Source organism: Ahaetulla prasina, chromosome 6, assembly GCF_028640845.1.
Source record: "Ahaetulla prasina isolate Xishuangbanna chromosome 6, ASM2864084v1, whole genome shotgun sequence".
Taxonomy (NCBI): Eukaryota; Metazoa; Chordata; class Lepidosauria; order Squamata; family Colubridae; genus Ahaetulla; species Ahaetulla prasina.
The window spans coordinates 19,960,275-19,987,402 of NC_080544.1; the positions used below are offsets into that span (position 1 = coordinate 19,960,275).

At 42.2% G+C, this 27,128-nt stretch overlaps 1 protein-coding gene across 1 annotated transcript in view; it reads right to left on the bottom strand.

The window, feature by feature from the left end:
- Window positions 1–27,128, bottom strand: part of CTNNA3 (catenin alpha 3) — a 1,121,082-nt gene that overhangs the window by 1,087,761 nt on the left and 6,193 nt on the right. Inside the window, exon 3 of the mRNA XM_058187693.1 lies at window positions 24,267–24,459. Within this exon, the coding sequence (XP_058043676.1) occupies window positions 24,267–24,459 (193 nt within the window). The remainder of the gene's footprint in view (window positions 1–24,266; window positions 24,460–27,128) is intronic.

The following is a 27,128-nucleotide window of genomic DNA, read 5'->3' on the forward strand; positions in this document are numbered from 1 at the left end:
CTTATTGGACTGCTGGCCCTGGTTACTGGTGAACCAGAAGTGATAAAAACAACCGGTTTGGGCAAACTAGTAGTAAAAAAAAGCTATCGGTTTGGTCGAATTGGTAGTTAAAAAAAACTACTGGTTCATCTGAACCGGTATTTCCAACGATCAGCTGTGCCACACAGTTTATACTCACTAGAAAATAGGAAATCCTGCTTTCTAGCGAAACTAAATCACGTGGCACAGCTGTTCCCCACCCCGTCGCTGTTCTACTTACCTAGGGAAGTGTTCTTTTTCTGCGCAAAGCACGCATTTGGCACACACTTTGCATGCGCCTGTACAGCATGCTTTCGCGCATGCTGTGCATGGATGCACGCAGCGTGCTTTTGGCATGTGCTACACATGCACATGTGCAGCACGCATTTGGTGCGGAGTGCACATGTGCAGCCAGCAAACCGGTGGCAAACTGGTTCAGATTTCACCACTGGGTTGGACAGCTACTTGTCTGGAAAGGTCTCCTCCTTGGGCAGGGGTTTGGACTAGAAGGTCTCTAAAGCTTCTTCCAATGCTGTTATTTTGTATTCTGTACTGTTAGATGAGAACAAGAAATATGTGTTCCTTAGGAGCCCCTTTTCTTAGGGAAGACCATAAGGAGGGTGACCATTTGCCACGATGTAAAAAAGATATTGAGACTCTGGAAAGAGTGCAGAGAAGAGCAACAAAGATGATTAGGGGACTGGAGGCTAAAACATATGAAGAACGGTTGCAGGAACTGGGTATCTCTCGTTTTATGAAAAGAAGGACTAGGGGAGACATGATAGCAGTGTTCCAATATCTCAGGGGCTGCCACAAAGAAGAGGAGTCAAGCTATTCTCCAAAGCACCTGAGGGCAGGACAAGAAGCAATGGGTGGAAACTAATCAAGGAGAGAAGCAACTTAGAACTAAGGAGAAATTTCCTGACACTGAGAACAATTAATCAGTGGAACAACTTGCCTCCAGAAGTTGTGAATGCTCCAAAACTGGAAGTTTTTAAGAAGATGTTGGATAACCAGTTGTCTGAAGTGGTGTAGGGTTTCCTGCCTAAGCAGGGGGTTGGACTAGAAGACCTCCAAGGTCCCTTCCAACTCTGTTATTCTATTCTATTCTATTCTATTCTATTCTATTCTATTCTATTTGAATTAATCTCTCTTTCTCCAGCATTACAATTCAAATAGTTGTTCATTTGTTTTATAACTGATCTGGGGCATCAAAGCTGAAAAAAATAAAATTATTGCCATTTTATTCTTCAGTATATTTCTTCTTTCTCAAAAGAATTGACCCCATTTTCAAGTTATGTCACATTGCTGAGAAATAAGTAGGGAGGGTGATGCTGCGACTTTGAAAAACGTTGCAGGAGAACTAATAGATTTGTTGGGCACAGAGAGAAAAAGTCACTGAATTCAGAGAAGAGGGAGGAAAAAAATGAGACAACCGATAACTGATTAACTTGGCAAAGCAAACTTATTACTGCAGGGCAGTCAGAAAAAAGAACTGAGGAAGTTGCAAAAGAAAGTGGAGGAAATGATGGATTAGTTCTGCATGCAAAAGAGCAAAGCTTTGACAATCTCAAAATGAATGAAAAGCACCAACTGAGAGACGTTTGAGATTAAAATAGGATTGAGTTTGTCTGGTAAAAATGGAAGATGTGGAAGGTGAGATGAAACGGTGCAGGTAAGCTGCAATGTCCAGGTTGTGCAAAAGGAGAAAAACAACTGTCAACAAACATTAACAGATACCCATTTCACTAAAAGTCAAAGAGCCAGGTTCTTTCAGAAAGCCACCGCATAAAACATTACATCACTCCAGTCAAATGGTTGTCCAGTCTATTTTTGAAAACTTCCAATGATGCAGCACCTGAAATGTATACCATTGTTCCCATTGTCAGAACATTTCTCCTTCTTGGTTGAATCTCTCTTTAATAAGCTTCCACCCATTGCTTCTTGTTCTGCCCACAGATTAGCACCTAATAAGTCAATTACTGGAAGTTTGTTATCATGTCACCCCTAGTCCTCTTCTTTGATATACTAGACATACCTAGTTCTCTCAACGGTTCATCATACGGTTTAGCCACCAAATTCCTTATCATCTTTGTTGCTCTTTTCTGCACTCTTTCTAGGTTTTCAACATCCTTTTTGTATTATGGTGACCAGAACTGGATATAGCATTCCAAGTGTGGTCTCACTAGTGCAGTATAAAGTGATATTGTCACTCCTTAGAAATGGTGGCAGACTTTAGAAGAAATGGTGGTAGACTTTAGGAGAAATCTTCCCATACTTCCACCTTTTACAATGCTAGACAACACAGTATCAACAGTAGAGACCTTCAAATTTCTAGGTTCTGTCACATGGCAAGATCTAAAATGGACAGCTAACATCAAAAACGTCATCAAAAAAGCACAACAAAGACTGGCCTAGAGTTTTAATTTTTAAATTTAGCTTTTAAATGGGGTTTTTACTATTTTAATTATAATTTTAAATCTGGCCTAATTCAATAAGTTTTTTAAATATTGTTTTTATCTTGTGTTTATTCTTGTGTTTTTATCAGGCTGTAAACTGCCCTGAGTCCTTCAGGAGATAGGGCGATATAAAAATTTGATTAAATAAATAAATTAAATAAATAAATAAATGTTCTTTCTGCACCAACTCAGGAAGCTCAAACTGCCCAAGGAGCTGCTGATACAGTTCTACAGAGGAATTATTGAGTCCGTCATCTGCACCTCTATAACTGTCTGGTTTGGTTCTGCAACCCAACAAGACAGACACAGACTTCAGAGGATAATTAGAACTGCAGAAAAAACAATGGCTACCAACCTGCCTTCCATTGAGGATCTGTATACAGCATGAGTCAAAAAGAGGGCTGTGAAAATATTTACAGGACCCTCACATCCTGGACACAACCTGTTTCAACTTCTACCCTCAAAACGATGCTATAGAGTACTGCATACCAGAACAACTAGACACAAGGACAGTTTTTTCCCAAACGCCATCACTCTGCTAAACAAATAATTCCCTCAACACTGTCAAACTATTTACTAAATCTGCATTACTATTACTATTAATCTTCTCATCATTCCTATCACCCATCTCCTCCTACTTATGACTGCATGACTGTAACTTTGTTGCTTGTATCCTTACGATTTATATTGATTGTTTCCTAGTATGATTTGATTGCTTATTTGTTCCTTATGACTATCATTAAGTGTTGTACTTTATGATTCTTGAAAAATGTATCTTGTCTTTTTATTTACATTGAGAGCATATGCACCAAAGACAAATTCCTTGTGTGTCCAATCACATTTGGCCAATAAAGAATTTAATTCTATTCTATTCTATTCTATTACTGGAAGATTGTTATCATGTCACCCCTAGTCCTCTTCTTTGAGGCATACCTAGTTCTCTCAATTGTTCATCATATGGTTTAGCCATCAGATTCCTTATCTTTGTTGCTCTTTTCTGCACTCTTTCTAGGTTTTCAACATCTTTTTTGTATCATAGTGACCAGAACTGGATATAGCATTCCAAGTGTGGTCTCACTAGTGCAGTATAAAGTGATATTATCACTTCTTCTGATCTTGATTCTGTCCTTCTGTTGTTGCAGCCCAAGACTGCATCAGCTTTTGGGCAGCTGCAGTACACTGCTGGCTCTCATTTAAGTGGAGGTCCACTAGGAGAGGGGTCTCCATCCTTGGCAACTTTAAGACTTGTGGACTTCAACTCCCAGAGTTCCTCAGCCAGTAAAGCTGTGGGAGTTGAAGTCCACAAGTCTTAAAGTTGCCAAGGTTGGAGACACCTACACTAGGACACCTAGGTCTCTCTTACTAGTGACTAGTGTTGAACCAGGTATTACCTGTTCTATACCTACGCATTTGGTTGTTCCTCCCTAAGTATAGGACCTTTCTTTTTCTCAGCACTGAATGCATCTTGTTAGATAGGGCCAACAATTTGTCATTGTTGATTTTTTTTTTACGCTTTCATATTCCTTGGCCATCTCATATTACACTAAAACCATCTTTTTCTAGCCAGAAGGAGCTCCTTAGCTTCAGCTATCACTGAAGATTCATTTTCATGGTCAGAAATCAATGAAAACATCTTCAATTTATAACCAGGTTGGACAGTTTAGATAAACAGTAAAAGTAACTTGCCATAATATTCTGACTTTGCCTACTGAAATTTACCTCTGAAAATATTTTGTTTTACACACACACACACACACACACACACACACACACACACAATCAGTATGAAAAAAAGACGATAGTTCACGCTTTGAAATAAGAAGAGGATTTTTAAAAAACTTGAATAAGGCTGAAACAGCACCATCCATTGCATCATGGAAATAGTTTATTATAAAACCCATTCTCATACGTACAGCAATTAAAATTTGGATGTTTCTTGCTACAAGAAACATAAAACAGTTAGGTCAAATATAATTGAAAAGAAGACAATTTTCTGGTAAATTCAGTTGGTAGGAACCGCACATCAATACTCGGGCAGCTGCTCAAAATATAAATCAAACACTGATATTAAAATTCAACCACCAAACTGCTAAGCAGGACCCGACAGTGCTTGGCAGTATAGTTAAAACAGCTGTGTGGCTTCAAGCACAGATGTTTTCCTTATTTTGGACTACTGTGTCCAAAGAGTTGCCTATTTTGGGGGGCACATATATATTTTTTTTCCAGCTGGGGACTGCATTATTTATAAAATGCATGTTTTGCTTGATGTTTTGCCCACACACAAATTAAAGAAAACCACACCACTCCCTGTTGGAGCTTTGCTGCCAAATTTCAGTATTGCTTCCGGGGGTGGGGGAAGGTGAGAATCAGTAGTGGTGCCCCCCCCCCCAGTACGCTATCTCATATCTTTGAGTACCCAAATAAATTCTATTTACCCAGACCTCTTGAACCATTGCTTAATGTTTTTAGTGCTGCTTTTTAACTAGACAACACAGTATCAACAGTAGAGACCTTCAAATTTCTAGGTTCTACCATATCGCAAGATCTAAAATGGACACCTAACATCAAACAAGCACAACAAAGAATGTTCTTTCTGCACCAACTCAGGAAGCTCAAACTGCCCAAGGAGCTGCTGATACAGTTCTACAGAGGAATTATTGAGTCTGTCATTTGCACCTCTATAACTGTCTGGTTTGGTTCTGCAACCCAACAAGATAGACACAGACTTCAGAGGATAATTAGAACTGCAGAAAAAACAATTGCCTTCCATTGAGACCTGTATACTGCATGAGTCAGAAAGAGGGCTATGAAAATATTTACAGACCGCTCACATCCTGGACATAAACTGTTTCAACTCCTACTCTCAAAACGACGCTGCAAAGCACTGCACACCAGAACAACAAGAACAGTTTTTTTCCCAAACGCCATCACTCTTCTAAACAAATAATTTCCTCAACACTGTCAAACTATTTACTAAATCTGCACTACTATTAATCTTCTCATTGTTCCCTTCACCCATCTCCTTCCACGTATGACTGTATGACTGTAACTTTGTTGCTTGTATCCTTACGCTTTATATTTATATTGATTGTTTCCTGATTGCTTATTTGTACCTATGACTATCATTAAGTGTTGTAAGTGTTGTACCTTGATGAAGGTATCTTTTCCTTTATGTACACTGAGACCATATGCGCCAAGGCAAATTCCTTGAGTCACTTGGCCAATAAAAAATTCTATTCTATTCTATTCTATTCTATTCTGTTCTGTTCTGTTCTGTTCTGTTCTGTTCTGTTCTGTTCTATTCTAACTGCTGCTGTTTCAGATTTGAATGTTATGGGAATTAAATACCGGTACTTTAATATGTAAACTTCCTTCAAATATTAAGATTTAGATTGCCACTCATATATGGGGCTGGGTGGGTTTGCAACATATTTTAACAGCAGCTTTTTACTCCATCCTCATAAAAATATTGTAAAAATCTTCAATGCCAACCTTAACTACACTAGTCAATACCAAAAATATGCCTCTGCCCCAGGGGTGGGATTCAGCGGGTTCTGTCCGGTTCAGGCGAACCAGTAGCACTGACTGCGGTAGGCCCTCTCTGCCCACCCGGAAGTAATACCTTCCTATTTAGCTATATATTGGAGGCTGTGCACATGTGTGGAAGGCGCGCAAGAGCAAAGAGCATGCGTGGGAGGCCAAGCATCCATGGAAGGTGTGCATGCTCACATTTGCGAACTAGTAGGGAAGGTAAATTAATCCCACCTCTGCTCTGCCCTAGAAATGAAGGGGGTGTGATGGCTCAGCAGTTAAAGATGCTGAGCTTGTCAGCTGGAAAGCTGACAGCCCAGGTTGGAGACCCAAGCTAAGATCCCTTTACTTGCCCCAGCTCCTGCCCACCTAGCAGTTCAAAAGCATGTAGATGTGGGTAGATAAATAGGTACCACTTCGGTGAGATGCTAACAGCACTTCATGTGCCTCAGCATACAGTTATACTAGCCACATGACCACAGATATGTCTTCAGACAACACTGGCTCCCTCGGGTAAGAAACAGAGATGCACGCGCGCACACCCAGAGTTGGATATGACTGGACAGGGGAAACCTTTATCTTCACTTTAGAAATGTTCAAATTAAGTTCTTAAAGCAATACTTCACATCCCTCACTCATCTGCAAATTCCCATACTCAGAACTTAGCTGCATTTCTTTTGGGCCCCACCAGAGACTTTGCTAATTCGGGTTTTGCCTGGAATGGGTTTCAAGTCCCTGGTCCACCTCGCCCTACTGGACAGGTTTTCCACATCCCAAGTGAAGCAAACTGCCTCTGGTTTAAGCAACGGTGACTTCTTACTCTTGGCAATATTGGTACTAGATAATGTCTTAATGGGCAGAGGTGGTATTCAGCAGGTTCTGACGAGTTCTGGAGAACTGGTAGCGGAAATTTTGAGTAGTTTGAAGAACTGGCAAATACCACCTCTGATTAGCCCTGCCCACATCTATTCTCTGCCTTCTGAGTCTGAGTTGATCGGGAGGAAACGGGGATTTTGCATTAACCTTCCCCTGGGTTGGGGAGGGAATGGAGATTTTACTGTATCCTTCCCCTGCCAGGCCCACCAAGCCATGCCCACCAAGCCATGCCATGTTCATCAAGCCATGCCCACAGAACCAGTAGTAAATTTTTTTGAATCCCACCACTGGAACAGAGGATTTAGAATTTCATTTTTATTTTATTTATTTACTCTCAGAGCAACCTCACTCTCACTCTCAGAGCACATTTTTCAAATGTGGTAACTTTAAGATGTGTAGACTTAAAACTCTCAGAATTCCCTAGCTAGCATGCCAATTTAGACCTATAAAATATTTTAGACCTATAAAATCCATCCATCCTTATTATGTTATAATTGCGAGTTCTCTACAAATAACTCTATAAAACCTTACACATATACATCTGAGGATTTTTTTTTTTAACCTTGGCTTGAATTGGCACCCTTGTTACGGAGATTAATGGATAAATATACCAGCCTTCTATTCAAGAGCCTTAAGATTATATGCTCAAATACAGCATCTCAGTCATTAACCTAATGTATTATTACACTATCCAATGTACTACCCAAGCAAGTGACACTTGTAACCTGATTGTAAGAAATTGTTATGGTCTTTCTGATCAAGAAATTACAAGGGAGGTAAGCAGAGGGTACCCCAAGGTTTTGTCTTAGGCCAATACACTTCAATATCTTCATAAACGATATTGATGAGGGAATAGAAGTGGAACACGTTAAATTTGTAGATGACACCAAGTTGTCAGAAATAGCCAACACCGCAGAAGATAGGCTAAAGATCCAAAATGACTTGAGAGATTTGAACACTGGGCCCCTATCTAACAAAATGAAATGTAGATGTAGAAAAAAAGTAAGGTTTTACACCTCGGCAAGAAAAGCCACAGGTATAGAATAGGTGGAACCTGGCTAAATAGCAATAACTGTGAGAGGAATCTTGGAATCCTAGTGGACAATCACTTAAGTATGGGCCAGCAGTATGCTGCAGCTGCCAAAAAAGCCAATGCAATTCTAGGCTGCATTGACAGAGGGATAAAATCAAGATCACACGAAGTGTTAGTACCGCTCTATAAAGCCTTAATAAAACCACACTTGGAATGTTGCATCCAGGTTTGGTCTCCACAATATAAAAAAGATGTTGAGACTCTGGGAAGAGTACAGAGATGAGCAACAAGGACAATTTGGGGGCTGGAGGCTAAAACAGACGAAAAAGAGTTGCAGGAATTGGGTAGATCTAGTCTAGTGAAAAGAAGGACTACAGATGACATGATAGCAGTGTTCCAATATTTGAGGGGCTGCCACATAGAAGAGGGGTGTCAATCTATTTTCCAAAGCACCAGAAGGCAAGACAAGAAGCAATGGATGGAAACTAATCAAAGAGAGAAGCAACCTATAATTAAGGAGAAATTTCCTGATAGTGAGAACAATTAACCAGTGGAACAAGTTCAGGGGTGAAATGCTCCCGGTTCGGACCAGATCACCCGATCTGGTAGCGATGGCAGCAGGTAGTTCAGAGAACTGGTAGCAAAAATCCCTGCCCCTCACCCTCCCCTGCCCATGCCCAGCTGAGCCGCGCGACCATCAGAGGTTGTGGGGTTTTTTTAACTTTTAAAAGCATTTTTTCTTCAGCCGAAAAAATGCTTTTAAAAGTAAAAAAAAATCCCTTAATGATTGTGCGGTTCAGCTGGGATCATTAGAGCCTTTTAAAAGCATTTTTTCTACAACCTCTTCAGCCGAAGGTTCTGACGATCAGGCAACTCAGCTGGGATCATCAGAACTTTTTAAAAGCATTTTTTTACAACCTCTTGGGCCGAAGAGGTTGTAAAAAAAATGCTTTTAAAAGTTAAAAAAAAAGTTGGCCACACCCACCCAGTCACATTACCCACCACCACCACCAAGTCACACCCCCACAGAACTGGTAATAACAAATGTTACATTTCACCACTGAACAGGTTGCCTTCAGAAGTTATGGATACTCCATCAGTGGAGGTTTTTAAGAAGAGATTGGACAACCATTTGTCCAGACTAATATAGGGTCTCCTGCTTGTGCAGAGGATTGGTCTAGAAGACCTCCAAGGTCCCTTCCAATTCTGTTATTCTGTTAACTTCTTTCTGCAGGACTTAACTTTGGTTGTCACAGAGAAGATTAGATCAACTTATTCTCCAAAGCACCGGAGGACAAGACAAGAAGCAATGGGTGCAAGCCTTTTAAAGAGAGATTCAAACTAGAAAAAGAGAATTTTTCTTGCAATGAGAACAGTGAATCAGTGGAATAGCTTGCCTTCAGGAGTTGTGGGTGCTTCCTTGCTGGAGGTTTTCAAAAATAGACTGAACAACCATTTGACCGGGATGGTAGAAGGCAGTGGTAAGTTTCAAATGTTTTTACTACTGGTTCTGTGGGCGTGGCTTGGTGGGAGTGGCATGGCTTGGTGGGCATGGCAGGGGAAGGATACTATAAAATCCCCATTCCTTTCCCAATCCAGGGGCAGATTACTGCAAAATCCCCATTTCCTCCTCATCAGCTGGGACTTGGGAGGTAGAGAATAGATGAGGGCGGGGCCACTCAGAATTTTTATTACCGGTTCTCCGAACTACTCAAAATGTCCATTAGCGGTTCTCCAGAACTGGTCAGAACCTGCTGAAGCCCACCAGTATAAGGTCTCCTGCCTCTCCAGTCCTATGAGTCTATGTTCTTGACAACTGTCATAGAACTTGTCAAAGTCCTACCAAAATAGATGGTAGTATAATGACTATAATATGACTTGCAAAAGTTACTTGATACCCCATTTTCATTACTGCTCAGATCTGGTTTTTCTGTATTTCAAATGTTGAGCCTAAATTTTGCTGATCTGAGACAGACGGAAGATGGACTTTAAAATAAAGACTGAGAAGCTGGGGAAAAAATACGAATTTCTACCTTGCATTCCACTGTGAGGTTTTTGTTTCTGCAGTAATATAATGTGTTGACCCATTTCAAAAAGCTAAGCAGGAATGGAGCTGGTTGGAATTTGGAAGAGAGACCTCTGCAACCTCTTGGAGCTGCAATGTAGGCTTGGCAGTCAGGGAATCCTAAAGCAGTGCTTCTCAAACTTGACGGCATGAAGATGTGTGGACTTCAACTCTCAGAATTAGCTGGCTGGGGAATTCTGGGAGTTGAAGTCCACACACCTTCAAGCTGCCAAGATTGAGAAACACTGTCTTAGAGGAAATGTATAAGGTTACCATGGATCTGACTTGACCTGAAGGAGATTTTTATGTCACTTTTTCTCATCTTCCTTACATACCTGTTTTGAGCTGTCCCTATGAGCGAGGATGATGAACCCAAAGCCACAGATAGGGTTGTCTCCAGAGGTGGTATTCTGCCGGTTCACACCAGTTTGAGCGAACCGGTGGGCCCACTCACCTGTCCCGTCTCCAAGTCGTGCTATTTAGGCACATTTTGAGGCTGGATGCATGCACGAGCGAGAAAAACGGATGCACGGAAGGTTGGGCGCATGCGTGGACAGCACGCGCACGCATGAAGCGAGCACGCGCACACATGAGGCAAACCGGTGATAAAGGTAACTGAAACCCACCGCCGGTTGTCTCCCCCTACGAGTTATAAAACTTTTGTTCTTTCTGTCAGGAAAACTGCCCCCACCCCCACCCTCAGAGAGCTTCAGCTTAGCATCCGCAAAGTTTCTGAATAATATTAGCAACAACTCAAAACACCATCGTTTTGTAGCTAAAGAATTTCCTGGGAAGATTTTCGGCATGAATATACCAAGTCTTCATATGCAGTTGTACCCTTCGTTAAAAGTGGCCTCGGGCTGATTTAATTTTTCACATTGGTTCCCTGGCACATTGTCTGCTACTATTAAGTTTTATCCGGCGCTGCTATTTTATTTTATGTTTGCCCTCTCATCATAAAAGAGGAGAGGGCAAGAGAGCCTGTTCTTTTTTGATGAAGAATATGTCTGACCATCTGTTGATCATCATCTCGTTGCAGAATTATTGATGTCCTCCTGATCTGCCAAGTTCACTTCTTTCTAAGGGCCCAATTAGATATCCAGTTATAAAAATAACATAATCTTAGGATTTAGAGTGTGCGGAGGGAAATTGAACTCTCGTCCTCCCGGGGTGAAGAAATATACTTTCTAAAGGTGGTTATTGTATTTAAAGAGAAACCTTTACTGATATTAATATGGAGTCTTTTTTCTAACGTGAAGTTGGAGAAGCTAGTTACAACAGAAACATAAGGAAAGGGCGGAATTAAAATTGAAGGTGGACAAAACCACCCCTTGTCTATTTTTTTCCCAGCTCATATTTCTCTCTCTCTTTCTCTCTCTCTCTCTCTCACACACACACAAACACACACACACAGGGAGAGAGAGAGAGAGGCTGGTCACTTATATAAAAGCTATAAATGTTATTGCCAGTATGATTTGGTTTGAACTTTAGATTTAAAGTTATAAACACATTCAAGTCAGAGGTGGGTTTCAGCAGGTTCGGGCCAGTTCTGGAGAACCGGTAGCGGAAATTTTGAGTAGTTCGGAGAACCAGTAGTAAAAATTCTGCATGGCCCTGCCCCCATCTATTCTTTGCCTCCCGAGTCCCAGCTGATTGGGAGGAAATGAGGATTTTGCAGTAATCTTCTCCTGGATTGGGGAAAGAATGGAGATTTTACAATATCCTTCCCCTGCCACGCCCACCACGCCCACCAAGCCACACACACAAAACCGATAGTAAAAAAAATTTGAAACCCACCACTGATTCAAGTCTTTGCAAATTAGATATAGAAGAATTAAAAGGATAAAAATGCCAGTTGATCTTAGGAGGAAACAAATGGGTGTTGGGTGAAAACAAATATATTTCCCCAAAGATTAAAATCACTATACTTTGGTTCCAGCTATCATTAAGTGTATCTTAGCGTTTCTGTGAGATGCATATGTGTAAATCTATTTTTATCAATTTCCACTGCAGTATTCCCATTTTTTAAAAAAAATCTGCAATACAACCTCTCAGTATTATTTTTTAGTTTTAGACATATGAAAGCCTTGTTATTTTGTAGGACTGGCACCATGTGCAAAAGCAAGCTGGGAAGACACAGGGTAACATCATGGCCCTTGTATCCTAAGATACTCATATTATTGCTAGCTAGTAATTTACAGCATCTTTTAGCCTTACAATGATTGTTAAAGCAGCACAAAATCCATTTCATTTCTACTAACCAACAATACAGAAGTTGGATAACTTCTAAAAGATATCACATGCTATGAATAGATGTCTTGGCCTACTCTTGCAATCTAAAGACATTTGCAACTATACTGTCTTTCCTTCTTTGCTGTTTTGCTTTATTTTGTTTTGGTTTTTACAAAAAAAAACCTTTTTAACTAGACCTTAAAAATTAAAGTAGTTTGGAAAGATAAAATGGTTACATGTAACCTATAACATTCCCTTAAAACGTTTGTAAAAAAGACACAACATTAAACCCATGATCTTTTCTGGAAACACTCCTCGAGTTTTAATTTTGGCCAACCTAGTCCACTTTTGGTACACATTTTACAAACCCACTACATGCTATTGTCTAATAGAGTATACAAGGTGCAGAAAAAGAGCACGAAGAAAGAAGAAAAAGAAAGTGGAGCTGGGTTATCCATAGGAAAATTGAAAGTCGATATGGTGACCACAACTCTGTGACAAAGCCTCACACCTTTTTTATGTCTATTAGAGAGGAGTAAGGCTTCAATTGCATAGTTGCAGTTGCAATCTTAATTTGTTTGACATCTCCTGAAAAAGGTCCTGAATTGGAGATGGTGGATAACGTAAAAGGCAGTGGTGAAATTCAATTTTTTTTTCTACCAGTTCTCTGGGCGTGGCTTGGTGGACGTGGCAGGGGAAGGATATTACAAAATCTCCATTCCCACCCCACTCCAGGGGAAAGGTACTGCAAAATCCACATTCCCTCCCCACTCCTGGGGTGAAGATATTGCAAAATCTCCATTCCCACCCCACTCTTGGGCCAGCCAGGGGTGGCATTTGCTGGATCTCCGAACTACTCAAAATTTCCGCTACCGGTTCTCCAGAACCTTTCAGAACCTGCTGGATTTCACCCCTGGTAAAAGAACAAGGGATGTGTATATTATGAACATCACATGGACCCCAGATGTTGACCTTCACCACTCATCATGGATTTAGCCAACCAAAGTATTGTACAGAACTATAAACCAGGTGATCAACCTCAGGTCTCCTTGTGTCACCCACAGCGTTCCATACTACTGTTAAGGACAATCCTGGTCATTTTGGAGACATTTGGACAAATAAGTCACAACTGCAATCAAAGCCCAGTTTTACCCCGAGCATGTTTGTCATTCTATGCAAGCCAGAATCTCTGTGCCAGGGTTCATGAGCCTTGAGCCAAGCTTCAAAAGAAATCCAGTTATTTATTAGGACCTTCATGTCAGCACGCTCCCAAGTGAAGCCAGCTCTGACCCTATGTAATTTATGCCCCAACTATGACCCTGTTTCCCCCCTCCCCCCAGAGTGTGTCATCAATCACATTCGCCAACAGAGCAATTTCATGGGTTGTAGAGGTCACTCCCCTCTGGCTTATGTAGGTAACCTGGGATACAGCCTTGAGAGAGATAAGCATGGAATGTGCATCTGTCTTTGCCTGCCGTGCCGTTTCGCCGGTTTCCCAACCTCCCTGGCCTATGGCAACTCGAGAGCAGACCAGGGATGCTTTGCGAGTTGACACTCTGAGCTAGAGACTCTTTGCAAACTGACATACTGTGCCCTTAACCCACCATTTAGGAGCTATATGTTGTACAATGACAATGTGGGTTAGACAGCACCACCACCAGATGGATTCATACCTGGCTGACCAACCGCACTCAACATGTAGTCCTCAATGGAACTACATCCACATGGAGGGAAGTATGCAGTGGAGTACCCCAAGGCTCTGTTTTAGGCCCAGTACTCTTCAACATCTTCATCAATGACTTGGACGAGGGGATAGATGGGGAACTCATCAAATTTGCAGATGACACCAAGCTGGCAGGAATAGCCAACACTCCAGAAGATAGGCTCAAGATACAGAAAGATCTTGACAGACTTGAACATTGGGCACTATCTAACAAAATGAAATTCAACAGTGAAAAAAGTAAGGTTCTACATTTAGGCCAAAAAAAACAAAATGCACAGGTACCGGATATGTGGTACCTTGCTCAATAGTAGTAACTGTGAGAGGGATCTTGGAGTCCTAGTGGACAACCATTTAGATATGAGCCAGCAGTGTGCAGCAGCTGCCAAAAAAGCCAACACAGTTCTGGGCTGCATAAACAGAGGGATAGAATCAAGATCACGTGAAGTGTTAATACCACTTTATAATGCCTTGGTAAGGCCACACTTGGAATATTGCATTCAGTTTTGGTCGCCACGATGTAAAAAAGATGTTGAGACTCTAGAAAGAGTGCAGAGAAGAGCAACAAAGATGATTAGGGGACTGGAGGCTAAAACATATGAAGAACGGTTGCAGGAACTCGGTATGCCTAGTTTAATGAAAAGAAGGACTAGGGGAGACATGATAGCAGTGTTCCAATATCTCAGGGGTTGCCACAAAGAAGAGGGAGTCAAACTGTTCTCCAAAGCACCTGAGGGTAGAACAAGAAGCAATGGGTGGAAACTGATCAAAGAAAGAAGCAACTTAGAACTAAGGAGAAATTTCCTGACAGTTAGAACAATTAATCAGTGGAACAACTTGCCTGCAGAAGTTGTAAATGCTCCAACACTGGAAATTTTTAAGAAAATGTTGGATAGCCATTTGTCTGAAATGGTGTAGGGTTTCCTGCCTGGGCAGGGGGTTGGACTAGAAAACCTCCAAGGTCCCTTCCAACTCTGATATTATTATTATTATTATTATTATTATTATTATTATTATTATTATTATTATTATTATTATTATTATTATTATTATTATTATTATTATTACTCAAGAAATGCAAGAAATTGAAAAAAATACATCTCACTTTAAAATAAAACCAAAGAGTCTCTTTTATTTCTTAGGCTGCTCTTTTAATTTTACCCTCTTCTGCAATGTGTCTTCGTTGACTGAAGAACTGATTTAAATACCATTCAATTCCAGATCAAAGGGATGAAGTAGAACCCTGCATCACACAACTGCCTGTTTAACTCCAACAGGTAGAGTAGGTGCGTTCTTTCATCTTCATTTGATTTGCATTTTCGATTTTTCATGCTTTTTTTTATTTGACACAACAGTATACATAAGCATAAGCATGAAAATAACTATATAATATATAAGCATATATATGAGCATAAGTATGTGATAACTATATCAATTGGATATAATGAAAGGAAACAATAGGACAGGAACGGTAGGCACGTTTGTGCTCTTATGCACGCCCCTTATAGACCTCTTAGGAATGGGGTGAGGTCAATAGTAGAGAGTTTTTGGTTAAAGTTTTGGGGATTTTGAGAAGAGACCACTGAGTCAGGTAGTGTGTTCCAAGCACTAATAACTCTGTTACAAAAGTCATATTTTCTGCAATCAAGATTGAAATGGTGAACGTTGAGTTTAAATCTATTGTTTGCTCTTGTATTGTTATGATTGAAGCTGAAGTAGTCTTCAACAAGAAGGACATTGCAATAGATGATTCTATGAGTTAAACACAGGTCCTGCCGACAGCTGGCTGTGCCTTCAGGAGCCTGGCTGGTCATCTTCTTTCCTAATATTAGTGCTAGGTTTAGACGACTTGTGTTGTTTTGGTGAAAGAAAGAAATTGAACCAATCCCCTGTTCCATTTTTGAATCAGATATAAAAGGAGATTGCAGGAAGAAAGTGGTACCTCCTCTATAATCTTCTGTCCAGAGAGTAGCTATTTCACTTGCTTCGTGTTAAAGCTAGTCCTGTCTCATGTAACTCTCCTGTACACTTCTTTCATATAAGTATTGTCACTAATCCACAGTTCTTTGCAACAGGGAAGGTCATCTAATAAAATATGGCACACTTCACAGAATGTCCAACTAGTATTATTAACAATAATACTCCAGGAGGCCTGCAGGAAGATCAAATAAATCAAGATGTGGCCACAACAATGCAATTGAATCTCTATTTTATTTGTGTCGCAATGTAGGTCAAAAAAAAAAAAAAGAGCATGGCAACATGGGAAATTTAGATGGTCACATTGAAAGAAAACTATCAAAAGTCCTTCAGTATTAGCTGCACTGCCTCTGAACTTGGACCCGCCCCCAACCCTGAGTGCTCCCAAATAAGCAGAGATGGGAAAAGAGCAAACAAGTCTCTGCTCTGCAGACATGCTGAGGCATTGCTTTTTTTTAATCATACCCAGGGGTGGGGTTGCTGGGGGTTCAGGAGAACCTCTGTGCAGTTTGTAGAACCCCCAAATCCCACTCCTGGCTAGGCCCATCTAGCCCCTCCCAGGAGTCCCCACAAGGTCCGCTTTGGCAGGGCACACGCGGAGACTCGGGGAGGGCAAAAAAACAAGCCTACCAGAAGTTTGGGAAGGGCCTGTTTCTGGCCTCCAGAGGGCCTCCAGAGCCTGGGGAGGCCATTTTTGCCCTTCCAGAGGCTCAAGAAAAGCCTCCAGAACCCAGGGAGGGCAACCTCCCCACTGCCGTGGTGCAGGAAGTCAACTAGGCCACATCCACCCTGACCATGCCCATTCAACAATCAGGCTGAGAACCCCTTGCGAACCCTTAGCAGCCCACCCCTGCTTCTCCCTTGATCACTACTGATAAAGGATTGAAAAGAATTCCCTAAACTCCTTATTTTTACTTTTAAGAAATAATTATTTCCTATAACTAAACAACGATTTATTTACCTATGCCCAAGATTATATGCTATGCGTCTAAGAAGAATTAGAAAAAAGTAACTTTATTCCTAAATTCAAAAGAAGGTCACTGCATTTCCTTCTTATATTAAATTTGATTTCTCTTCCTTTTCCTTGTTTCTGTTTTAATATAACAGAATGAAAACATAGAACAGTGGTAAACTGGAGAGGCGTAAAATTTTAGTGCTGTGTTTTACACTTGAAATAATACACATAGCTGGGTGAAGGAGTCGTGTATCTAAAATTAACCTTGCTGCACCATCACAGTTTTTGAATATATCCTAGGGAATGATCTGGAGAGCTGTTTGAACCAGGCCAATGTCTTGCTTGCCCTAGCCTGCTCCTTCTATTCATAATTTACAATACATTTTCCCTTTAGCTCATTCAACTACAGGCATCCTTGTAAAAACACACAAATCATTTGTACAGAATGCCAATAAGCCATGCATCATGGCTGTAAACACAGCCTAGCCTAATATCAGCCACAGATCCCAATCATTGGGTGGAAGATGGGTTGCTAGCCAAGTCTTGGGGACCACAACTGGACTGCCTTGAAGAAAAAAAACCTCAAGGTAGAGTTATAGCTTGTGCTGCAAGAAAGTGATTTTCTCATATCTATGTATAATTGCCAAGTCTTGTAAGCGGTTTTGAAATTTACAAGGCACACGGAGTACTGTTAGCAGAGCGGCATCTTAAACATTTAACTTCCAGCTCAAGCCTTCCTCGAGAATAGAGAGAATATAAAGAAGCCCACAGAGATGTCTACAAAGATTAGTCAAAAATATCAAGATGGTGGGTCCACCTGTTTTTTATGTGTATGACTGGCATCTGACCTCATGGATTATATACCATTTCCTGCAGATAACCTCTGGGCCAGAGATGGTATTCAGCCAGTTCGCACCGGTTTGCGCAAACCATTGGTAGAAATTTGGCCAAGGTTGCGAAATCAGTAGTGATGGCCGACTAGCCATGCCCCCGAACCGGTGCCCCGGTCACCGGTCACCGCTCACTCACCCCGCCCACCATGTTCATCACCTCCATGTTCTACGCGCATCCCATTGCCTTGCAAGTCCAATGGGATGTGCATGCATGAAGAACATGGTGGTGATGGCAGCAGCTTTTTCCACAACCTCCGGTACTTTTCAGCAGCCTGCAGCGGCTGGCTGGGGACCACCGAAAACTCCAGTCAGCTTGCCTTCCAGACTCTGGACCAGCCGCCGTGGAAGGTAAGCAGCCCGAACATCAGCAGCAGTGGTGGGGGAGGAAGTGAGGCTAAGGCCGGGGCCACTAAAGGAGGGGAAACGGGCGACTGGCGAAGGGAGGGCGGGGGTAGATAGGTGGAAATTCCCAAAATTTTCCTACCTCTTCCTGTGGGCGTGGCTAGGGGGGGTCATGTGCCTGAGTGGGCCTGGGTGTGAGTGACGTCAAGTTGGCCACGCCCATTCAGCCACTTGCCTCCCACCTAGCCACACCCACAGAACCAGTAGCGAAAATTTTTGAATCCCACCACTGCTCTGGGCAGCTCAGATGCACATGTTTGAGATGGTTTCCCAACCTCATTCCCTCACAGAATCATCTACTGTAATGTCCTTCCTGTTAAAGACTACTTCAGCTTTAATTGCAATAACACAAGAGCAACCAATAGATTTAAATTCAATATTAACCGCTTTAATCTAGATTGCAGAAAATATGACTTCTGTAACAGAATTATGAGTGCTGGGAACACTTTACCTGACTCTGTGGTCTCTTCCCATAATCCCAAAAGCTTTAACCAAAAACTTTCTACTATTGACCTCACCCCATTCCTAAGAGGACCATAAGGGGCGTGCATAAGAGCACAAACGTGCCTAATGTTCCTGTCCTATTGTTTCTCTTTTTTTCTTCATATATATATATATATCCATGGGCTGGCCAATCTACTTAAAATTGAAAAAGGAAAAAAGGACTTCAAGCTTTCTCTTCCCTGTGCCATGGATTGTCTAAATGGGAGCTCTTCCATTTTCCCACAAAAGCTATTTTCATGCCAGAATATCTTGGGCCAGAAAAGTCGACTGCTTTTGACATGCCCAAATGAGAAGCAGGACGTCTTCAAGCTGTAGTAAGAAGCTGGGAGTGAGCCCATAAGAAACTGAGGCTTTGCTATGATTAGGTTATTTCCTAAATAAAACATTTCTTTTTTTTCAGGCAAGCAATGAGCTTTCAGGATTTTCCTTTTGTGGAGAAAAAAAAAATATTTCTTGGTACACACAGATCCTTTCCACTGAACAAACCACACACTAACCACCATTTTCATCAGTCACGCTGCAGTTTTATTTTATCCTGCTTGTGATCAAGTACAATTCCAGCTTACATTCTAAGTATGTGATTTGGTAGACTGAGAGAATTCCCATGTTCTTTAAACAGAATCATTCTTTCATTCCTGTTGTGGTTTCCGTTATGTGTGGGTGAAACAAGTACTGCGGAGCAGGAAAGCTATGTGCAATATTAACAGCTTGAGAGCCCTGAATGAATGGGGGCCAATCACACTGTTAAGATCTACTGCTCCTCAGACATAGAATAAAGAAGTGAGGCTTCAATACATAGAAGAATCCATATACAGCAGTGGGGGGTTTTACTTACCTTTGCTACTGGTTCGCTCGTGCACCCGTGCACGGTTTGCTCATATGTGCACCACTTCTACACATGCACCAAGCATATTTGATGACTTCTGGGCCGGTGGGCGGAGCCTGCCGCCGCCACTATTACCGGTTCTCCTGAACCGGTGCGAACCGGGAGCAATCCACCAATGATACACAGAATATATACATATGGATGAGCCCCCCCCATAATATCAGGATGCTAGAAAAATAAGACTAGAGAAGTGGGGATTCGCTGTACTGAAAAACAGCAATCCCACTCCCATTCTTTCACATCAATACAGGAGATCCTCAACTTATGACCACAAATTAAGCCCAAACTACCATTGCTAGGCAAGACCGTTGTTAAGCGAGTGTAGCCCTATTTTGCGACCTTTCTTGCCACGTTAAATGAGTCACTGCAGGTTTTTTTAGTTAGCAACATGGTTGTTACGTGGCTTGCCCATCGACTTCGCTTGTCAGAAAGTCGCAAAAGCCGATCGCATGACCCTGGGTTATAAAATACATGCCAGTTGTCAACCATTCAAATTTTGATCATGTGACCAATGGGGGGTGGGGTCACATGCAATAGTCACAAGGGTGAAAAATGGTCATTATTATTATTATTTTCAGCACTGTTGTAGCTTTGAATAGTCAGTAAATGAATGGTTGTAGCATCACAATACCACTCTAATGGCAGAAAATGAAGAGGAACTAAAGAGCCTCTTGATGCGGGTGAAGGAGGAGAGTGCAAAAGTTGGCTTGAAACTCAACATTAAGAAAACTAAAATCATGGCATCCGGCCCTCTCAATTCCTGGCTGATAGATGGAGAAGAAATGGAGGTAGTGACAGATTTTATTTTCCTGGACTCCAAGATCACCGCAGATGGGGACTGCAGCCAAGAAATTAAAAGACGCTTGCTCCTGGGGAGGAAAGCTATAACAAATCTAGACAGCGTACTAAAAAGCAGAGACATCGCCTTGCCAACAAAAGTGCGTATAGTCAAGGCTATGGTTTTCCCAGTTGCAATATATGGCTGTGAAGGTTGGACCATAAGAAAGGCTGAGGGCCAAAGAATTGAGGCCTTTGAACTCTGGTGGTGAAGAAGACTCCTGCGAGTCCCTTGGACTGCAAGGCGAACAAACAAGTCAGTCCTAGAGATCAACCCTGACTGCTCTTTAGAAGGCCAGATCCTGAAGATAAAACTGAAATACTTTGGCCACCTAATGAGAAGGAAGGACTCACTGGAGAAGAGCCTAAGGCTGGGAACGATCGAGGGCAAAAGAAGAAAGGGACAACAGAGAATGAAGTGGCTGGATGGAGTCACTGAAGCAGTAGGCATGAGCTTAAATGGACTCCAGAGGATGGTAAAGGACAGGAAGGCCTGAAGGAATGTTGTCCACGGGGGCGTGATGGGTCGGACATGACTTCGCAACTAACAACAACGAGCATCACAATCTTAGCATGTGATGTTTCTAGCAAGCCAGAGAGATTGTTTGGTTGGAGCCCCATGTATGCATGTTTCAAAGACAGATACACCACAGTTTATCCAGGGACTGTTGCTTTACCTGTATTTTCCATTAAAGCATCCAATCCCCGTGCTCTAATTTCTCTGTGGATCAAGAACAAAACAGCACCCAAAGTATCCTATATTTGTTCCTAAGTCATGATGGCATTTGTGAGCTAAAGTTTATCTAAGAGTTCACTTGAGATATGAGAGCAACGAACTACACGCAAACTTGGCAAGGCGAGAGGTGGAACCCAAGCCACAGCTGCCATCTCCAAGCCCATATATAGGCATTTATTTATGGAAATAAATGCCAAGTATCTCAGCTATGCTTGAACAGTCCTAGCTAGGAAATGCACTAGTGATTATCCTGGGAATCGGTTCCAACCCTCCTCTGCCTGTACAGTAATGAAACATCGAGTTCAACCACAATGAAACGCTAGTATGAGAATCCAAATGGAAAATTTGCATCTGGCAATATTGTCATCGTTACATCGGAGTCGCTTACCTTTTGGATCACACCAAGCACAAGATATCGTGAGTCCCTCAATTTGTGAGGGATATTATTTTGTCTTCCAATGGCTGTTGCCATAAAGAAGCATTTCACTAGTAGACGATAAATATTTCACTTTCAGATTTAGCAGCTTTAAGTACCACAACAAGATGACTCCAGAGATTCTGTAAACAGGCCTCATAACTACAATGACCGTATTTTCTTGGGGGGTGGAAATAAAAGGCAAACCCAAAAAAGGGACTAATCTGAAGACATACATACAGTAGAATCAGAGGGCTAGAACAGGGACCTCGAAGGTCAAACCTGAGAAAATACCATGAAGAACTTACTTCTCTAGACTGGAGTATAACCAAGAATTTCTGCTATGAAATACAGTAAGTTTAGCAAATAGTAAGGATAGTAAATCGTAAAGCATTTTTAAAACGACATGAAAAAGGTTGTACATGATATATTATAAACGGAGGGTGGTCTTTGATTGCACAACTGCTGCTGCCATCTTGACCTTTCACAAACACAATCTCTCACACACACCACACAAACACACACACACAAGGATCAGAAGTGGGTTTCAGCAGGTTCTGACCAGTTCTGGAGAACCGGTAGCAGAAATTTTGAGTTCTTCTGAGAACCGGTAGTAAAAATTCTGCCTGGCCCAGCCCCTATCTATTCTCTGCCTCCCAAGTCCCAGCTGATCGGGAGGAAATGGGGATTTTGCAGTAACTGTCCCCTGGAGTGAGGTGGGAATGGAGATTTTGCAGTATCCTTCCCCTGGAGTGGGGAAGGAAAGGAGATTTTGCAATATCCTTCCCCCAGGAGTGGGAAGGGAATGGGGATTTTGCAGTAACCTTCCCCTGCCACACCCACCAAGCTACACCCACAGAACCGGTAGTAAAAAAATTTGAAACCCACTACTGACCAGGATGCCCTGACATTGGGCAAATACTAGAATGAACACCCTTATTATTTCTTTTCCCATTTGCTGCTCTTCATCTGCTCTGTACCGCAGCTCATAAAGTAAGCACACTGGTGTATACAGGCAATATTTGATTTACGACCATAATTGAGCCTGCCTATCACAGTTGTAAAATCATGATGGTCGGAAAACGGGCCTGTCATGTGACCAACTCGATTTTACAAAAAATTTTGCAGCAGTTGATAAGTGAACACTGTGGCGGTTAAACAAATGCCACTGAGTGGCTGAAGTTTGGTTATGTGACTGCAGGAGAGGGGGGAAACCATTAGAATGTTGAATCCAGCCAGGCAGGGGTGGGCTTCAAAAATTTTAGCAAGGGGTTCTCTGTCTGGTTGCTGGGTGGGCGTGGCCACGGTGGGCGTAGCCTAGTTGGTCTCCTGCACCATGGCGAGGGGGGGCCTTTTTGTCCTCCCCGGACTCCGAAGGCTTCCCTCAAGCTTCCGGGAGGGCAAAAATTGCCTCCCCAGGCTCTGGAGAGCCTCCATTTCCGGCCTTTAAGAACTTCCGATAGGCCCATTTTTCGCCCTCCCCAATCCTCCAGGCACACCCTGCACTTACCTGTATCCAAAACAGGCCACATGGGGACTCCTGGGAGGGGTGGAGTGGGCAGGGCCAGCCAGGAGTGGGATTTGGGGGTTCTCCGAACTGCACAGAATCTTAGCTCCTGAACCCATGAAAACCCCCAGCAGCCCATCCCTGCAGCCAGGTCATAACTAATCCCAAGATAGGTCCACTTTGAATGGTCAGTAAGTGACCAGTCATAAGTTGAGGACTACCTGTTTTGTAAAACTAAGTACTGAACCCTTATGCAGTAAAAGTGAATTAGGAAGTGATTTTGATTTTTTTTAAAAAAAGGGGGGGGGAACCTAAATAGATACGTGTTGTTAGATTGATGTACAGCACATCCCTTTATTTCATAACATTGGTCCAAAAATTCCCTGCAATTGATCTGATCTTTGCACTCAGGATCTAGAAACAGGGATCCAGACGCGTCTCCTGGGTTAGTTGGTGATCTTCCCCTTTATAGGGCAAGTCTGATCTGCTAGCAAGTTTGGCTAAACCAGTGGTAGTCAACCTGGTCCCTACCGCCCACTGGTGGGTGTTCCAGCTTTCATGGTGGGCGGTAGGGCTTTTGTCCGATACTGAAGCACTTTCCTTTTTTTTTAATTTAATTGACTTTTTGAAAAAAATTCATAGCATTATTTAAAAACATTTTCATTAGGTTTTCATAAAATTCCCCGTGACAATTTAAATTTCTGAAAATATACTATTTGTATCGCCTGCACATAAATTTAGTTCACATTAAGTAAGTGAAACTAAATGGCGCTATAGTGCGACCGCAAACAAAAGAGCCTTGTCCCAGAATACCTCGTGCATCTGCCCCCACACCACCCAGCTGTAACAGACAAGCAGAGCTGGTAGCCGGCGCCCCCCCCACAAAACCCAATCCACGCTGCACAAGAGGCATGCGCAGACGATGATACACGGCTCTTTACTGTAAAACCAGTGGGCGGTTAGAAAATTTTACTACTAACAGAGATACAAAAGTGGGCGGTAGGTATAAAAAGGTTGACTACCCCTGGGCTAAACAGAGAAGAGCATAATATCAAACAGACAGGCAGATGTCTCTATTATTTTGGGACCTGAACATTAAAAAAAAAATCATCCTGGGGAACAAAACAGGGGTCATAAAACAATTATTGGAAGGAGTAAAAAAAGAAAAAGATGCAGCTGTTGCAGCAGTGATAACAATGTCTGAGTAACAGCAGGCTTACTTTCTTTGCGAACCTCGTGGAGGGCAGCGTTCAGTTCTTCCATCAGGACAGGCGCCTCTTTGGCAATTTTCTCCCCTTTATCCAGCAAGTTCCAAGTAGCTTCTTCCACGGAAGCAAGAATGACACGCGCTCTTTTGGAACATCCTTTTCTCTTGCCAGAAGGATTCTGGGGGCAATTCATTAATGTGGTCACCTAAAACATAAAGAAGGGAAGACCCACATCTTCATTTCGGCAGTTAAACATGTCGACCTGCATCTGTTTCAAATAAAGAGATGCTGAGACAGTGGTGAAATGTAAAATTTGTCACTACCGGTTCTGTGGGTGTGGCTTGGGGGAGAGGGTGAGGTAATGTGACTGGGTAGGTGTGGCCAACTTTTTTTAAAAACTTTTAAAAGCAGTTTTTCTACAACCTCTTCGGCTGAAGAGGTTGTAAAAAAAATGCTTTTCAAAAGCTCCTCTGACAGTCCCAGCTGAGTTGCCTGATTGTCAGAGGCTTGTCTTTTCTTTTAAAAGCATTTTTTTTGCCTTTAAAAGAAAAGAAAAGCCTCTGACAATCAGGCAACTCAGCTGAGATCGTCAGAGGAGCCTTTTTAAAGCACTTTTTCTACAACCTCTTCCGCTGAAGAGGTTGTAGAAAAAATGCTTTTAAAAGGCTCGTCTGATGATGCCAGCTGAGCCACGTGATCATCAGAGGCTTTTCTTTTATTTTTAAAAGCATTTTTCCAGCCGAAGAAAAAATGCTTTTAAAAGTTAAAAAAAAAAAACTCTGATGATCGCGCAGCTCAGCTGGGCATGTGGGGGGGTGGGCAGGGATTTTTGCTACTGGTTCTCCGAACCTCCTGCTGCCATTGCTACTGGATCGGGCAATCCAGTCCGAAGCGGGAGCATTTCACCCCTGTGCTGAGATATCAGCAGTGAGTAAGCTCCAACTTAAGGACCATGTCAGCGATGTCAGCATATAACAGTGGCATACAGTGGTGGGTTGCTACCAGTTCTCCCCAGTTCGGGAGAGCCGGTAGCAGTGTTGTTGAAGAGATATTCTTATCAGAGGTGGTATTCAGCAGGTTCTGACCAGTTTTGGAGAACCAGTAGGGGAAATTTTGAGTAATTCTCTCATCTAAATCATTTATGAAGATGTTGATCCACATGGAATTCTAAGTCGTAAACCAGGGTTTCCCAAACATTTTACATCCTTTGCCCAGCAATGGGTTTCCAATATTCTTACCACCGGTTTGTCTTCCATGCATGTGCCTGCTCTTCTGCGCATGCTCTTTGATCGCTCGTGCACCTTCCTTGCATGTGCCCGGCCTCGAAAACATGCCTAAGTAGGATGAACTAGAGTGGGGGTTGGTAGGCAAGCCAACCATGATCTCTGCTACCAGTTTTCCTGAACCAGTACGAACCAACTGAATACCACCTCCGCCTTTCCCCCAAATTACTTATCAGAAAGTCCTTTTTACCCAATGCAGTAGAACACTTTAAGCCAATTTAAATGTCTCTGTTGTAACTGGGTAAAGAGTACTTGTGATTACCCAAAGAAAAAATAATTTTACCTGATTTGGGTAATTTACACAGTGTGGGGAAGCACTGCCTCAAACCATGGTTTCCGAACGCCAAACAGTCCAGCCAAGTACTATGGAGCCACTTTATAGCTTTGTGTGATGTGTGAATGCAGCCAGGGTACAGGAAGAGAGAATTGACCATAAATTATTCCACTGAATTAATGATGCAAGAGGTGGTGGCAACTGGGATCTATTTAAAGTTTAATTTTGATTCCCAAGACAACTTTAAAGTCATCCACTGATTATTAAAACCTTTTCCTCTGCTAGGCTAAGTTAAAGGGAAATATGGTTTTTCATTTTAAGAGTCTCTTTTAATGAAACTACATTTTTTAATATCTGAGGTGTGAGAACTGTTGGAGAGAAGTGAAATAGTATTTTAATAAAATAGCAAATTCACAACTGTCCTGAAATACAGAACAGGGAGCTATGGACATTTTCCTCCATAACCCTCATTATGTCTCACTTTTTTTAAAACTCTGCTGCTTTGTTTCAATGATGTAATTGATGTTTATGGGCGTTATCAAACATCAGCATGTAATTTATCATTGCATTGTTACAAATTAGAATTCCCTGTTTACCTTGGAATCAGTGGTGGTATTCAGCCGGTTCGTTCCGATTCTGGCGAACCGGTAGCAGAGATTGCGGGTGGGCCTGCCCATCCGCCCCGGTGTAAAGACATCCTATTTAGCCATGTTTTGAGGCCAAGTGCATGCACTGAAGGCCAGGCGCATGCACAGAAGGCGCACATGCAAAGTGTACATGGCATGCGCAGTGAACCAGTGGTAAGAATATGTGAAACCCACCACTGCTTGTAACATGTGAAATTATATACCGTATTTTTCGGAGTATAAGACGCACCTTTTCCCCAAAAAAAAGAGGGTGAAAAACTGGGTGTGTCTTATACTCCGAATGTGGCCGCACTCAGCTTCTCAAATGGAGGTTTCAGAGGCTGAAAAAAGTATCAGAAACGGAGCTTCAGAAAAGAAGCTCCCAAACAGAGCTTCAGAGGCTTTTTTTCTGAAGTTCTGTTTCGGAGGCTTTCAGAGGCAGAAAAAAGGTTTTTCTGAAACAGAGTTTCAGAGGCAGGGGGAAAAAGCCAAAAAAAGCAAGGCACAGAGCTCACAACCAAGGAACCTGTTGCTAAAATTCACCTCTGGGAACAGCTGATTGGGGGTTTTCCGGGAGGTCGATCCACCTGCCAATCAGCTTTTTCCTTATTTTCCTCCCCAAAAACTAAGGCGTGTCTTATACTCCGGTGTGTCTTATACTACGAAAAATACAGTAATTAAAATATGTCAG